This window comes from Salvelinus namaycush, chromosome 29, assembly GCF_016432855.1.
Source record: "Salvelinus namaycush isolate Seneca chromosome 29, SaNama_1.0, whole genome shotgun sequence".
NCBI classification, from domain to species: Eukaryota; Metazoa; Chordata; class Actinopteri; order Salmoniformes; family Salmonidae; genus Salvelinus; species Salvelinus namaycush.
The window spans coordinates 23374439-23390696 of NC_052335.1; the positions used below are offsets into that span (position 1 = coordinate 23374439).

General features: G+C 43.5%; 2 protein-coding genes across 5 annotated transcripts in view; one reads left to right on the top strand and one right to left on the bottom strand.

Annotated features, from left to right (window-relative positions):
• Positions 1–855: 855 nt before the first annotated feature.
• LOC120024324 (endoribonuclease ZC3H12A-like) lies at positions 856–7052 on the top strand. The gene is made up of 6 exons (XM_038968544.1): positions 856–956; positions 2356–2907; positions 4057–4196; positions 4425–4659; positions 5077–5183; positions 5730–7052. Exons 2-6 carry the CDS (start codon positions 2579–2581, stop codon positions 6740–6742), a joined length of 1824 nt encoding a protein of 607 aa, XP_038824472.1. The 5' UTR covers positions 856–956; positions 2356–2578; the 3' UTR covers positions 6743–7052.
• A 202-nt stretch (positions 7053–7254) lies between these two features.
• LOC120024108 (TGF-beta-activated kinase 1 and MAP3K7-binding protein 2-like) overlaps positions 7255–16258 on the bottom strand; it is a 78356-nt gene continuing 69352 nt past the window's right edge. For 2 of the 4 annotated variants that reach the window (XM_038968250.1, XM_038968249.1), the window contains exons 5-7: positions 16119–16212; positions 15251–15346; positions 7255–9446 (exon numbers count right to left, since the gene is read on the bottom strand). In XM_038968250.1, the coding sequence (XP_038824178.1) occupies positions 9307–9446; positions 15251–15346; positions 16119–16212 (330 nt within the window). In that variant the 3' untranslated portion in view covers positions 7255–9306. The remainder of the gene's footprint in view (positions 9447–15250; positions 15347–16118; positions 16213–16258) is intronic. The other 2 variants (XM_038968251.1, XM_038968252.1) reach the window with 2 other exon arrangements.

Below are 16258 nucleotides of genomic sequence, written 5' to 3' on the forward strand. Positions count from 1 at the left end.
TGACTCTCAGGGGGAGGGATTATGGGTCTGTCTGTTGTCAATCTCATCTGTCAGTTGAGCTGCAGCCACGATTCAGAGAGCGGGTGAGTTCATTGCAGGAGGAAATGGTGTCTGGCATTCCAGAGGGAAATATGTAGTAGTATCAGCCTCTGTGTGTGTGCTGTATCACAAGAAAGACAAGCTCTAGATTTTCAACTAAAGACTTTATTTTGAGAGACATACCACCATGGCATGTTATGCAAATTGAATTATATTTCACCGTTCCTGAAAGCTATTCATCTTGTTTCAGATTCAAAATGATGTGTGTGGTAGTGTGTGTACGTCAGTGGAGGCTGCTGAGTGGAGGACGGCTCATAATAATGGCTGGAACGAAGCGAATGGAATTTGATATCATTCCACCTATTCTGCTCCAGCCATTACCAAGAGCCCATCCTCCCCAATTAAGGTGCCACCTGTGGTGTATGTTGGGGTTATTAAACTTCTGCTTTTACGATATGAATCTAATACATGCTGCTCATATTTCAACAACTAACCTCATATTCAATAGAACTTCACCTACTACTGAACAATATGTAACAGTACAAAGTAAGAACAGTGCTGGGTAACTGGGTAGGTACAGTATCAAGTCTCAGGCAGTCCCACTGTGTTGTAATGCCACACCAGGAAGATCAGAGAAAGAGGGGAAGAACTCTTAAGGGCTTACCTATAACAAGCTGCATTCTGACCCAAACTCTGTATTGGGCTCAGATGAGGAAGTGAAATGATTGCATTTGTCTTTTGCTTCCTTGCTGGCATTGGTCTGAGCAAAGTCTCTGGAGACTTCCTCATATGACTAATAAGAGTACACACAGGTTCTGTCTTTCCATGAGATTGACGCTCTCTCACACACATCAACAGGTTCTCCACCAGACAAGCAGGCTGATTGATGCTCCTTCTAACTGCCACTCACTGGAACTGTAAGTAGAGAGAGAGAGAGAGGGAGCAGAATAAGCACACAGTCCACCTAATATCCAAATCTTGTTCAGTTGCAAGGGTTTACTGTATGTAAATGTTTGTAACTTCTTAGAGCTGATATAATTTATTTTGGTAGTGTTGGTTTCTTTGATAGTTCACTGGGATTGTCTTTATGTTGTGTGCTTGAGAGTTTGGCAAGTGTTCATTTCAACTACCACACAGTTAGCAGCGAGTGTTCAGTGAGACACGAAGTGTGTGACCGTTGTAAGGCAGGCGTGGGAAGCCTCATACTCTGCATTCAGGACTGTGTCTAGTCTTGTAGAGGTTGTGCAGAAAGGGTGTTCTGGTTTGAGATGCAGCGGTGAGAGAGGATGTGGTTAGAAGTAGATTGTTCAAACTATTCAGAGGTATAAGATCAACAACCCTAATCTCACTTTTGTCACGTGCAAATGAGTGGGGTGTGGGGTATCGTAACCCATATTTATCTTGGAATTATCACCCCTATATAGTTGTGGATTAACTGGCATGGTATGCTTCTCCATTAGAGTTTACTTGTAAACTGAGCAATGTTTATCTTAGCCTGACATTTTCTTCCTTATTCTCCAAGAGGCTTTTATGATGTATCAATAAACATTAAACACGTCTCTTATCAAACTCCTGTCAGGTCTGTTGGGTCTACTCTGTCTAAGGTTGTCACCTGTTGTATTCAGCGCATGTGACAAATAAAATTAGATTTGATCTTGAAAACACCAGTGCCTTTCAAATTTGAATGCGGTCGGGATGAAAGGGTGCTCTTAAAGAACATATGGGGCATACACGTGTGTGTGTGTGCATGTAACACTGCATGTAACACTGTCACCATGATAGTCCACGATTGGTGAAAAATACATACCTGAAGCTTTTAACACTTTCTAAATATGTAGCTATTCTTAGATTCCATAGGCCTACCCAGAATAGAAGGTAAAGGGTGTGGTGAAGGTATGCACAGCATGTCACTTTTCTACCTTTTATACTCAGTCATTAGTATAGTCACTTTGTAAAATAATTATTGGGGTTTTCCAGACCACTAAATGGAGGATGTGTCTGACTGGACTGGTGTAAAGTATTTGCGAAACAAATATCCTAAAACATTTCTGTTTTGGTTCAAAGAGAGGAATATCCTCATTAATTCCGGTGGTCTATATTTGTTATGACAACGGACGCCAGTTGTATCAAACACTTTATTTAAGTTCACCTGAGCATATAGGGGCTTTCTAGACCAGTATGACGTGAGCGTCTGCGTGCAGTCATGAGACTGGCGGCGCGAGCAGCCGATTCTATCCCTGTGCAGTGTGCACCTAACCACATTGAAAGTGTCTGAAAGCCCCGTGACCTCCACCATGCTTCTTCACGTGTTTACAGAGTTGAGGCTGCCTCACCTCACCCCGCCCCCCCTGGCCTTCCTGCACCTGTCAGATCTTCCAAAACTGATGCTGTTGTTGTGGAAACCGTGATGAAGTGATAGAAAAGGAAGACGAGGAGGATTCCCCAACAGACAGAGTCCTGACAAGAGCCTGGAAGGACACTACTACTAGACACTGACAGACCTGAGGCAGTGTGCCACACTGAGCTGAGGACCAGCAGCATGGAACAGCAGCATGGAAAAGTGGAGCGCTTCCTCAAGCTGGGCTACTCCCATAGTGACATTGTGCGTGTGCTAGAGAGCCTGCGTCATGACGCCCAGACCAACGAAATACTGGAGGAGCTGATCAAGACCTGCCAAATCACCACTACAACAACCACCACCCCATCCATACCAGCCAGTCGCTCAGCCCACTCCAGCCCACAGCTGGTCCCTCGAGGCTGCAGCTCTCCCCAACCCAGCCAGTCCCTACGGCCCAGCTCAGCTACAGACAGGGATCCCACTTTGGGATTCAGACCGGTGGTAATTGATGGAAGCAATGTGGCCATGAGGTGAGAGTACTACTTAATTTTGGACTATAGGAATTTTAGCATTAAATAGATAAAGACTGAGTATTAAATAAAATGCTGGCACTAATTAAGCTAATGTATGTACTAATGAAAACATAACACCACATAGCGATTTATCTGGTCACCCATAGCACCTGTATTGTCAGATATGTTATAACAATAGTGAAAAGCACATGCTACAAATACTTTGAAATAATCAACAGGTGATAGAGGGAGATGTTGACACTACAGCCCGAAACTGAGAGGAACAAAACGAGAAGTTCACTTCTCATAAATCAGATGTTATTTTGTCCAACACAGATCACGTGTCTCAAACTAAAGCTGGGGGTGTGGGGGGGGGTGCTGAACTTTGAAGGATTCTACTTCTCAGGCAAACTCACTCCTCTTACTCAAATTAACTCTGGCATAAATCTCAGTGACAGTTTGCTTACAAAGCAGCCTTTTATTACTCAAGTCCTGAGTTTCCTTGTTCCTAAAGGTCTCTGTCCCTAAAGCTTTAATTCCAAACACTACCTAAACTTTCTAAGCAAAGTACATCTTTCTACTAATCATTGTGTATTTTCTATAACCTGTGCTATTGTTGTTGGGTTCGGTGCCCTGCCCCAGTGGCTTTATAAGGCAACAATGTCTTATCTTTGGTGTCCTGTCATGCAAAGTTGCCTACCACTTCCTGATGGTTGAGTGCAGGGAAACCCCACGCTATATATAGTGCTGTATGTATAGGCAAATGATCCACTCCCTGTGATCTGCTGTCAGTCAGGGTCTGGGAGGCCTTATAGCACCATAGGTCTTAGGCCTGTCTAAAGTATTGCTGTAGACATCGCACCACTAATAGGATGCTGCAGCTCACATGTGATACAAGGTTACAAAAGTGTAACATTATATCTTCTCCAAGACTTTCTGTTATTCCAGTTTTTGGTCATTGGGGAGATAGTTTTCACTTTAGACTTGTTTCTGGGATTAAAGGACACACAACAGTCTCTTTGCTTGGGCTATGCAAAAGAGTTCACATGACTTGGAGTAGGTGAGTCACACAGCTAGCTGGCTTCCTGAAAAGGAAGAAGAGACGTGGCAGTCGTTTTATAACTGAAAAAGGGAAGCTAATGTTTACTGTGGCTCCTGTCTTTGCAGCCATGGCAACAAGCAAGTGTTTTCGTGCCGGGGGCTGTTGCTGGCAGTCAGGTGGTTTTTGGAGAGAGGTATCCGTGACATCACAGTGTTCGTGCCTCTGTGGAGAAAGGAGCAACCCCGTCCTGAGGCCCCCATGACAGGTAGGACACACCTGTTATACTATCTGACCAGGGCTAGATGGCACTGTGGAGCCACAGGTCACCAACACACTGAGCTCCTACACCATACAGTATTGATGGCCTTTTATAACTGAGAATTGTTGTTTACACCCTGTTTGCTGTGCACTACTTTCTTGTCTTTTTAATGATTGATATGATACAATCCATCAAGTCTATGGAACTCTAACCCCTCGTCACGTGACCCTGCAGATCAGCACATCCTCCATGAGCTGGAGAAGAGAAAGATCCTGGTGTACACCCCGTCACGCTGCGTCAACGGGAAGAGAGTGGTGTGTTACGACGACCGCTACATCATCAAACTAGCTTACGAGTCCGATGGCATCGTTGTGTCCAATGACAACTACAGAGATCTGCAGATAGAGAAGCCAGAGTGGAAGACGTTTATAGAGGAAAGGCTGTTGATGTACAGCTTCGCCAATGACAAGTAAGTCCCAACACTAAGACTTACAGCATCTAAGAGGGCATCTGATGCAGGGCCTATAAGGAGGATATATGAGCAAATGAGAGATGGTATACCACCTGTTCCACCACCTACAAAATCCCTCCTGCTTATATACTTGTAATACATCTGTAATGAAGACATGACTTCAAGAGTTTTGGGCATCATGTTTACATCCTATTCATATGACTTTATATTCAAGGTTCATGTTTACATCATATTCATATGACTTTATACTCAAGGTTCATGTTTACATCATATTCATATGACTTTATATTCAAGGTTCATGTTTACATCATATTCATATGACTTTATATTCAAGGATCATGTTTACATCATATTCATATGACTTTATACTCAAGGTTCATGTTTACATCATATTCATATGACTTTATACTCAAGGTTCATGCCTCCTGATGATCCTCTGGGAAGGAATGGCCCAACAATTGACAACTTTCTGAGAATAAAGCAGTGGACCCCAGAAAACAAGAAGGAGCGTTGCCCGTATGGTTGGTAGATATTTTACAATACACACTTTTATTTTCAGTTTCCTACCTCATTCACCTGGGGGTTTTGACTGTAACTCATCCAATGTGAGCCAGCTGAGCTGGATTTGATTTGTAGTTTGTGACTAGTAGTTGGGTCAGTTGTGATTTAATTTGGCTGCCTGTCAGTCGGCTGTTGGCAATGAGAGAGCAGCACCACTCCAAGGCTACAGCACAGCGCCACTCACAAACAAAATACCTTATTATCAACACCCAGGATAATAGAGCTAACGGCAGGCCTGGGATTATTCCTGTCAGAGGAGTACAACGGACCCTCATAGCACTCTGCCGTGTATCTAGTGGAACAAAAACAGGCTGGAGACTAGACATATTTTGTTTGCTTTGCTAAGTGTGTTTACAGTACTAAAGAAGGGGGGAAGAGGGCTTTACAGTGAGTGCACTCAGACAGACACACATCCTAGTTGACAGTCTCTTTAAAGAGTTACAGGGTTATATATGTGAGCCATGTTTTTGAAAGCCCATAAATATTCCTTATATGTTTCTTTCCAGGGAAGAAGTGTACTTATGGAGTGAAGTGCAAGTTCTACCACCCAGAGCGCTCCAACCAATCGCAGCTGTCTGTAGCAGATGAGCTTAGAGCCAAGAGCAAACCTGCTGCTCTGACAGACAGGGAGTGGTCATTTCTCCCCTCAGGCCTCGGCCAGGAGGCCCATATCTACACATCCCTTTATGAGCCGGATCACACTACTAATCATCTACACAGATATCCTTCCACACCGCCTCACCTTAGAAAAAATGAACATTCCCATTCCCACAGGGCTTCGCCAAGTGATCAGTTCACCGGCCAGAGAGAAACAGGCAGCCCAGCTCTCCACCACAAGTCCAGCCACCACTTCTGCCCCAGCCCAGACACTGACGAGGCCTTTGGCTCCATGGAGGCCTCCCTGTCCAGACTATATGTTCAGGACCAGACAAACAACACCAAGGGGCCCGGGGTGTCTTACACATACAGCAGCGGGGTGGCCGGCTGCAGCCAGGGCAGTGGGGACGTCTACCCCTCCAGCACTTACAGCAGCCACAGTCACTGCAGCAACACACAGAGGCTCAGCCTGGGTGGGCCTTCCTCGGGAGTCCACTATGCCCCCCAAAGACTGCTACAGTGTGGCTGTGACCACTCACAGAGCTGTGAGTGCAGTCAGTGCATGTACGGCCACCAGCATCTCCAGCCACAGCTAAGAAAGAGCTCCTATGTTGTTCACAGTAACCCCATCCATTTCACAGAGCAGCAGTACTTTCAGAGTCCTCCCCCACAAAGGCAGAGTCATAGCCTCCCAGAACACAGCCTGGGACAGGGCCTCTCTGGTGAGAGAGTGGAGATGACCAGGTCCAATGAAGGTAAAGCTCCAGAGAGTGAGCAGAGGAAGAGTGTGAAGAACCAGCTCAGCACCCTCTTCCCCCCCAGCATGGTAGACTATGTGATGAGTCTGTACCCACACACCCTCAACAAGTCAGAGCTGGTTCCTCTGATCCAGAGGTTCAGAACCAGCCACGTTCCCTTCTAACATGCAAGACCTTTCTCTGTAAGCATTAAACACAGTAGTTCTTCCTCAGCAGACTAGACAACCTTGAAAATGTAGCAGTCTGTGCTGAATTTCCTATGTATGTATAAGTCAAGTGCAATGCACTACCATCTCCTGAATGATGCTAGTTCATTTTGAATCTAGCATTGACTTAAAGATTATCAAAGCAGCATGTGTTGTTTTAACATGTAGCCTCAAACTGAGGGAAGCTATTCGACAAAATGGGTGTTAGCCTGTACGGTATGCAGAATAATACTGTCCTTGTCATTTGTTTGTTGTCCATATTAAACATAAGTCCTTGAAAATTGTCTGATGATCTGTCTCATTTACCAATTTACACTGCCAAGCTTCCTGAACTTTATCATACCAACTATTTTAGGTCTCTACTACCATCTACTGGAGTGAGGAGATGTGACAATCGTCATCACATCACTGCAAGCCAACAACCAATGGAATGGAATCAAAATGTGGAATATCTAGTAAGAAATCCAGAATTTCAGAATAGATTTTTATTTATTTTTTACAAATAACTTATCTGTTACAAAGACAGTTTTCCCAGCTAAAATCAAAAAACACTTTAGTTATCCAAATTAGTATTTTTTTATGAATAAAACATTTAACCGACTTCACACCGAGCTGCAGATAAAGCTGAACAATTTGTTTCTTTGGGGTTTTTACAGATTTTTTTTTTTATAAGTGCTTAAGAGACAACTAAGAATTTGGCTTCTACCTAATCAGTTTTTGACAATACTAAGCTTTGGTAAAAAAAAAGACATCTTAATTTGTGACTGCATAGATTATCAATACAAATGCCCTTCCAAGGCAGTAATGTGTGGCAGCATTTCACAACGTGAAAAACAAACAATAATAACCTATTCCACAATTAAGGTAAAATCATTACAATGGTAAACTTTTAAACTATCCTCATGAAAAAAAAGCTTCACAGGACAAATTAAACCAAATAAAAACATGATTATACAATGAGGACAGACACTATTTTGTCTCACTTTATTGGAAATATAACAATGGCACTGTCCTTATTGTCTTTTATTAGAGGAGATATTCTAAACTTCTGGCCAGGGGGAGATACGGTAAAGCACATACCTACATAAATATCTGCTGATTTGAAAGAGGAATACTTTATAACATATTCATTTGGAACACTTACCCAATTTATACGGCATAGCAAAATATTTTGATTCTGAAAGCCCTCAGGAAACAGTCGCCTTCCACCAAGCTGTACATGGGCCTTAACACCTTAATACAATTACCAAAGTCCGTCTTTCTTTCATCCGCCCTCGAAAGCTTCTATTCTGATGCAAGTTTTAGGATGAACTGTAAAATTCATGCGTCTCTTGGCACTGAGGTGTAAAAGTCCCCAAATATTAAACCTACATTCCAGTTGTCAGATAAGATGGCAGTTTGTCATTCTGCTTATGAGCTTTTTTCACCTGTCCAAGAGCTCTTGCATCCTAAAAAAAACTCCTCCATCTTTCTTTTGACTTTGCTGCATCTGCAGATCGTACACAGGAAATTCAGCATATACACAAGCGATGAACGACAGACTGAGCGGAAGAAGCTTCATGACTCCATAGTTTTCATTCAACTGCTCCTCTTTTTTCCACAATGCTTCAATTCTCACAGAAATCAAGTAAAAAGCTTAAAAGGGACACCGTGCTTATTGGTTTGAAAGAAAATGGAAACAAAACAAGACAAAACAAAGTAAATCAAGTCTATAAAGCTATACTTACAGGAAATACAAGTGATTCATAGTGAGAAAGAAGGCATTTAAGGCACATTCAAAAATGATGTACAGTAAAAAGCATAAGGGTATTTCCTCCCTCCATGTACTGTACACATAAAGCATGCAATTGAGTTTCCGTTCTTTTTACTCTCGATTGAAGAGACGCAGATTGATAAGGGACATTACAGAAGACGAGAGAAAAGTTTTGGTGGCAGTAAGTTTCCCCCTGTCATTCTCTAGAAACAGCAACCAAACAAATTGTCAACAAGTAGTCTGTTAGTTTTCCCTTCAGGTGTGAGGTGACGGCTGACCAAAGTTCCCATTCCTGATTAGGCCATCACAGAAGAAAAAAATAATCAGCAAATGCACGTTGGCACCCATGTTGGCTTACGTGTTTGTGTGTGCCAACACACTGCAGGACAACTTGTTAATACTGTATATGGAAGCAGCGAGGCATCCCCAGGGGTAAAGTCGCCTGCCGAGCGTTGAGTAGGAGGAGGGAGAGGGGGGTGAACCCACGCATGCAGAGACTCCAAGGTGAGGTATCATCCAACTCTGCTGGCTTAGTAAAGTAACACAACCTGTAAACACTATCCAGTCAAGCCTTCAGTGGATAGCATTCTACAAACCTTGGAGGAGGGGGGAAAGAAACAGTCCCAAAATGGAAAAAACTACAAACCCCTGTCCATTCATTTTCTTACCACTAGAAAAAGAAAGAAAAAAACAGTCTTTTCTAATGTAGTTTCTTTGATTCGCATTAAAAAGTGAAGCGGGCTGTTGGTATTGTTGGCGTCTTTGTGGCTCAGAAGTGCCGTGGGAACTCGCACTGTTCACAGCGGTTGAGGGCGGGGTGGTTGAGGAAGGTGCAGGCCGTGCAGCTCCACTGCGTCCCCTCGTCTTCCTCCTGGTCTGCTACAGTCTTAACGCTCCTACTGCTCGACTCTGGATGGAGGGAGGGAAGGAAAGAGAGCGGTAGACGGAGAGGAGTTAGTCACCCAACAGACTCCAGAGATAAACACACAGACACACAGTCAGCTGTAGAACATCAATCAAAATGGGGTCAGACTGTCAAGGGTTGTTCCTTCAAATTATACCCTTGAATATTAGGGGTGTATCTAGCTATCACCATATACAGCGCTGTTTTGGTTTCTGCAATAAAACTGGAATTTTGTACTTGCACCACTGATGGGTTGAATTGGCAGTTGTTGGTAGTTGGTGAATCACTCTGGTTCTTTCACTCTCCAGGATGTGTATTGCACAAGAAAACGCTTATTGCTAAGGAAGTATCAGAGTGCTAGGAGAATCCTATCAAATGTTAAAAAAGCAACAACATGCAAACCTCTCATCAACAAATGTCAATGGTGCTTTCTTTGTGTGAAATGGCAAAATTTTATCTGAAGGTCATCTGTTGTAAGATTGTTAGGAAAAGGTGTGCAGGGTGGCTTTGATTAACATTTACTATTTGACCTTTATTAACCAGGGGAAACCCATTGAGGCCAGAGTCTCATTTACAAGGGCCCTGGGAACAATAAACCAACATCATCCATCTCAATACAACAGTAAAAATGTACAATTACACATCAATCAAAACAAGTGCAGTTCTCCTTCAGCACATTCCTCGTCAAAGTGCCGAACTGACCATTCGAGACCAGCGAGTCAAGCATCAAAGTGGCCTGCCGGTCATTCCATGCTATAGGGGCACAATTACTAAAAGCAATCTTCCCGGACTCTATGGAGATCTGCGAAACTTCTAGAACCAGCCAGTCTTGAGAGCGAGTCTGATGTTGGCTGGATTTCCAATTTAGAAGTGAGGTGAGGTAGTATGGGATATTCTGGAGAACTGCTTTATATACAAATAATAGTCAATGTTGGGCCCTTCTGGTAGTCAGGGACTCACAGCCAACAGAACTATATAAAAGGCAATGATGTGTATGAAAATTGCCTCCAGTGATAGACTGAATCTAAAGGTTTTAAAACAGAGGCTGCTGGGTGCATGTAGATTATATCATCATAGTCAGTACTAGGAGGGATGCTTGAACAATCTTCCCCTCGTTTTCAAAAGTAAGGCAAGATTTATTTCTATGAAGGAAACCGATCTTAAGTCTCAGCTACTTTGTCAGTTTTTAAATGTGTGTTTTAAAGGACAGCTTATCATCAACCCAAATACCTAAATACCAGCGGAGACTGGTGGGAGGAGCTATAGGACAGGCTCATTGTAATGGTTGGAATGGAATCAATGGAACGGTATCAAACACATCAAACATATGGAAACTGCATGCTTTACACCGTTCCATTCATTCCATTCCAACCATTACAATGAGCCCATCTTCCTATAGCTCCTCCCACCAGCATCCAACGCTAAATACTTATTATGAGGGACTTGCTCAATTTGGGCTCCCTTCAAGGTGCAGATACGCAGGTCTTTCGGGTCAATTGTACCTGGAGAACAACATAAACTTTTTTTATCAACATTTATCACTAATTGAAGATAGGTGAGCGACTCCTGAATTGAATCAAAGCCAAGCTGAATGTTGTGAATGGCCTGCTGCACTGAGGGGGCACAGGAATATTACTGTGTATTACTGTGTCATCTGCATAGATGTAGGCCCCAGTTATTATTATTCAGGGACAAACCAACAGTATTAATGTAAATAGTGAACAATAAAGGGCCTAGTATTGAGCCTTGTGGCACTCCTTTGGTTATGTTAATTAAACTGAACTCCATCAGCAGATATACATAGACTTCTGTCGTGCAGGTAGTTGTTTAACCAGCTGCATGGTCAAGACCAATTTCAGATCGCCTCCATAGCAGGAGTGCATGATTAACCATATTGAATGCTTTCGACAGATCAATATAAAGCGCAGCGCTGTGCTGTTTCCTGTCTAGTGCGTTAACTGCAGTGCCTTCAGAAAGTATTCACACCAGTGGACTTTTCCCACATTTTGTTGTGTTACAGCCTGAATTTAAAATGGATTAAATGTTGATTTTGTGTCACTGGCCTACACACAATGCCCCATAAAATCAATGTGGAATTATGTTTTTAGAAATGTTTACAAACTAATTAAAAATGAAAATGTTATGAGAAGCCTAAATAAGTTCAGGAGTAAAAATTTGCTTAACAAGTCACATCAGTTGCATGGACTCAGTCTGTGTGCAATAGTAGTGTTTAACATGATTTTTGAATAACTGCCTCATCTCTGTACCCTACACATACAATTATCTGTAAGGTTCCTCAGTCGAGCATTGAGTCTCAAACACAGATTCAACCACAAAGACCAGGGAGGTTTTCCAATGCCTCACAATGAAGGGCACCTATTTGGTAGATGGTTCGTAATAAAAAAAAGCAGATATTGAATATCCCTTTGAGCATGGTGAAGTTATTAATTACACTTTGGGCGGTGTATCTGTCACGACTCCCACCGAAGGTGGCTCCCCTGCCTGTTCGGGTGGCGCTCGGCGGTCGTCGTCGCCGGTCTACTAGCCGCCACCGATCCCTTTTTCCTTTTCTGTTAGTTTAGTCTTATTAGTTGCACCTGTTCCCTTTTGTGTTTCTTGATTTTGGTCTATTTAAGCCTGTTAGGCCCACTTAGGTTTGTGCGGGATTATTTTGTGTTCTCTGTCGATTGTGGATGTGTTTTTGTTCTCTGGATCGTTTGCCCTGTGTTCTGGGTTGGTCAGTGTGTATGCGCCCTGTGTTTGGTGTGATCGTTTTTTCCGGAGAATTAAATTATACAAATCATTGAACCCTCTGCTCTCTGTGCCTGACTCCTACCTTCCACTCCTAGTAACCCGTGACAGTATCAATACACCCAGTCACTACAACCACTCAGGGATTTCATCATGAGGCCAATGGTGACTTTAAAACAGTTACAAAGTTGAATGGCTGTGATAGAAGAAAACTGAGGATTGATCAACAACATTGTAGTTACTTCACAATACTAACCTAAATGACCGAGTGAAAAGAAGGAAGCCTGTATAGAATAACAAATATTCTATAAACATGCATCCTGTTTGCAATAAGGCACTAAAGTAATACTGCAAAAAATGTGGCAAAGAAATTAACTTTATGTCCTGAATACAAAGAGTTATGTTTGGGGAAAATCCAGCACAACACATCACTGAGTATCACTCTTCATATTTTCAAACAGTGTGGTGTTGCGTCATATTATGGGTATGCTTGTCAACGGCAAGGACTAGGGAGGTTTTTTTAGGATAAAAATAAACAAAATAGAGCTGAGCACAGGCAAAATCCTAGAGGAAAACCTGGTTCAGTCTGCTTTCCAACAGACTCTTGGAGACAAATTCACCTTTTAGCAGGACAATAACGTAAAACACAATGTCCTATATACACTGGAGTTGTTACCAAGACGACATTGAATGTTCCTGAGTTGCCTAGTTAAAGTTTTGACTTAAATCAGCTTGAAAATCTATGGCAAGACTTGAACATGGCTGTCTAGCAATGATCAACAACCAACTTGACAGAGCTTGAAGAATTGTAAAAATAATATTGTGCAAATATTGTACAATCCAGGTGTGTAAAGCTCTTAGAGACTTAACCATAAAGACTCACAGCCAAAGGTTATTCTAACATGTATTGACTCAGGGGTGTGAATACTTACGTAAATTAGATATTTCTGTATCTCATTTTAAATAAATGTGAAAAATATTCTTAAAACATGTTTTACTTTGTCATCATGGAGTATTGTGTGTAGATGGGTCAGAAAAATAATCAAATTGAATCAATTTTGAATTCAGGCTGTAACACAACAAAATGTGGAATAAGTGAAGGGGTTTGAATACTTTATGAAGGCATTGTATGTCCTTTATGACTAGAGAAGCAGCCGAGATGGTGCAGTGTCCTGGCCTAAAGCCTGACTGGAGAGAATTCAGAATACAATTGTCTAAAAAGGACCACAGCTGAGAATTTACAGAGAGTTCTAATATTTTCGCTGAACAATCTCAAGTTTTGAGATTGGGTGATAATTATTAAGATGTCAGGGATCACCACTTTTGTGGATGGGAAGAACACAGGGCCTTCCCAGTATGAAGGAGGAAAGGGAGAGGTTGGACCAGTGGGACAGACACATGGATATACAGACGGATAGACAGAGCTACGGGTACCAACCCAGAGGGACAGGCAGAAAGACAGATGACAGGCAGAAAGAAAGACAGACAGACAGACAGACAGACAGACAGACAGACAGACAGACAGACAGACAGAGCTACCAACCCAGAGGGACAGACAGAGGGACAGAAGGAAAGACAGAGGGACAGGCAGATAAGACAGACAGAAAAACAGAGAGAGAGACAAACAGACAAGACAGATAGAAAAACAGACAGAGATACAGGTACCAACCCAGAGGGATAGACAGAGGGACAGGCAGAGGGACAGGTAGACAGACAGAGGGACAGGTAGACAGACAGAGGGACAGGCATACAGAAGGACGGGCAGACAGCAGACAGAGGGACAGGCAGACAGACAGAGGGACAGGCAGACAGACAGAGGGACAGGTAGACAGACAGAGGGACAGGCAGACAGACAGAGGGACAGGCAGACAGCGGGACAGGCAGACAGAGGGACAGACAGAGGGACAGGCAGACAGACAGAGTGACAGACAGACGGACAGGCAGACAGAAGGACAGGCAGACAGAGGGACAGGCAAACAGCGGGACAGGCAGACAGACAGAGGGACAGGCAGACAGAGGGACAGACAGAGGGACAGGCAGACAGACAGAGTGACAGACAGAGGGACAGGCAGACAGACAGAGGGACAGGCAGACAGCGGTACAGGCAGACAGCAGGACAGGCAGACAGAGGGACAGGCAGACAGACAGAGGGACAGGCAGACAGAGGGACAGACAGACAGACAGAGGGACAGACAGAGGGACAGGCAGACAGACAGAGTGACAGACAGGCAGACAGAAGGACAGGCAGACAGAGGGACAGGCAAACAGCGGGACAGGCAGACAGAGGGACAGGCAGACAGACAGAGGGACAGGCAGACAGAGGGACAGACAGAGGGACAGGCAGACAGACAGAGTGACAGACAGAGGGACAGGCAGACAGACAGAGGGACAGGCAGACAAACAGAGGGACAGGCAGACAGACAGAGGGACAGGCAGACAGCGGGACAGGCAGACAGCAGAACAGGCAGACAGAGGGACAGGCAGACAGACAGAGGGACAGGCAGACAGAGGGACAGACAGAGGGACAGGCAGACAGACAGAGTGACAGACAGATGGACAGGCAGACAGACGGAAAGACAGACAGAGCTACAGGTACCAACCCAGAGGGAGAGCAGCAGGGGGAGGAGGGGCAGAGGAGGGTTCCATGGTTAGGGTGGAGGTGACATTAAATGTTCTCCTGTCTTTCCCCAGGCCCTCTGGCTCTGACAGGTCCCAAGCACAGGATGAAGGGAAGGAAGTAAGAAATTCAGGAGAGGAATGGCAGGGAAACAAAGATGACAGATGCAGAGGTGAAAAATACAGCATGTATGAATGAAAACACTAACAGATAATTACATGAAAACAGTTAGGATGAAAGAATACATGATGTAATGAGAATTAACCAGGATAGAAATAAATAAATACCTGTTAGAAACCATCACAAGTACCGATCTAAAGCCCAAATACTAATAGATATTAATTTATAACAACGTTTAACACCAAAAAATGACAGATGGTAGTGGATGCAGAAGAGGGTCTGGTTGTCCAGAGGCGACCATGCAACCTTTTCTAAACTTACCAACAGATAAAGTACCTTTGGGTTTGGGTGGGACAGGACCTAGGAATCCAATGTTGTCATAGAAGTTATGAATGGCACTGGGATTAAAGTGTGGTCCTGCAACAAACCGAAACAAGGGATTGCAATACAGGACAGAGACTGCACCAAAGCCCTCCTAAGCTAAATTGAAATAGTGAGCATCAGTATAGCATATGAACATACATACACCAGTCACACATACGACCCAAGTAAAACACTGCAGTCAAACACCTTAAGTTATAGGCCTATATCATAAAAACAAATAAACTTAGAAAACAAACCCATAACACTTTACTCCTAACGTATTTGTCTGTTGGCTTCAGTAAGAGGCAATATTCATTTCTGAGCCACTTTTGTTCCTCCGTGTTTCACCTGTGTGACTGTACTAGCTGGTGTATTAATCCTGTCAACCATGGAGAGCTGCCAGTGGGCCTATAAATCCCTTGTTACCAACTAGCAACAGGATGTAATCCAGGAAACAACTGGTAGTTAACATTACAATGGCAGCACCTTGACTGCGTGTGCCGAGGGGATGTGACCAGGCCTGGCAGATGCAGACCTACTACTACTACTACAGCTGTACTGTACACTCCACAGGTCATTTCCCCCTCTCTGCTACGCACTACGTTCCCCATTACAGAATACACAAACACTACTAAACATGAAATGAGTACCAGGCTGAACCTGAACCTTCCTTGCATTACAAAAGACTGCATGTTAAAACACCACAGTACACCATAAACACACTGGACGTACAAGCACATGTATATGCAGACCACACACAGAGAGCTGGTGTTCCATTTATCACAACACTGACAAGCACACCCACCAAACCAAATGAGTCTCCTACCTTTTGTTTGAAGGAGATCGATTTCTTTAGTTAAGCAGTCAATGTCGATCTGCAGTACCCTGTTGTTGCATCGCAACTGCTGCATTTCCTCAATCTGATAAGAGAGAATGAATCAGGTTCATATAAACCGCCATTTACAG

What these genes read in the sequence shown, in the direction of transcription:
- LOC120024324 (XM_038968544.1), top strand. Translation starts at nt 2,579, where the DNA reads ATGGAACAGCAGCATGGAAAAGTGGAGCGCTTCCTCAAGCTGGGCTAC. An exon ending in TCCTGAGGCCCCCATGACAG is followed by an intron (nt 4,197 to 4,424) that starts GTAGGACACACC and finishes GTGACCCTGCAG; the next exon opens with ATCAGCACATCCTCCATGAG. An exon ending in GAAGGAGCGTTGCCCGTATG is followed by an intron (nt 5,184 to 5,729) that starts GTTGGTAGATAT and finishes GTTTCTTTCCAG; the next exon opens with GGAAGAAGTGTACTTATGGA.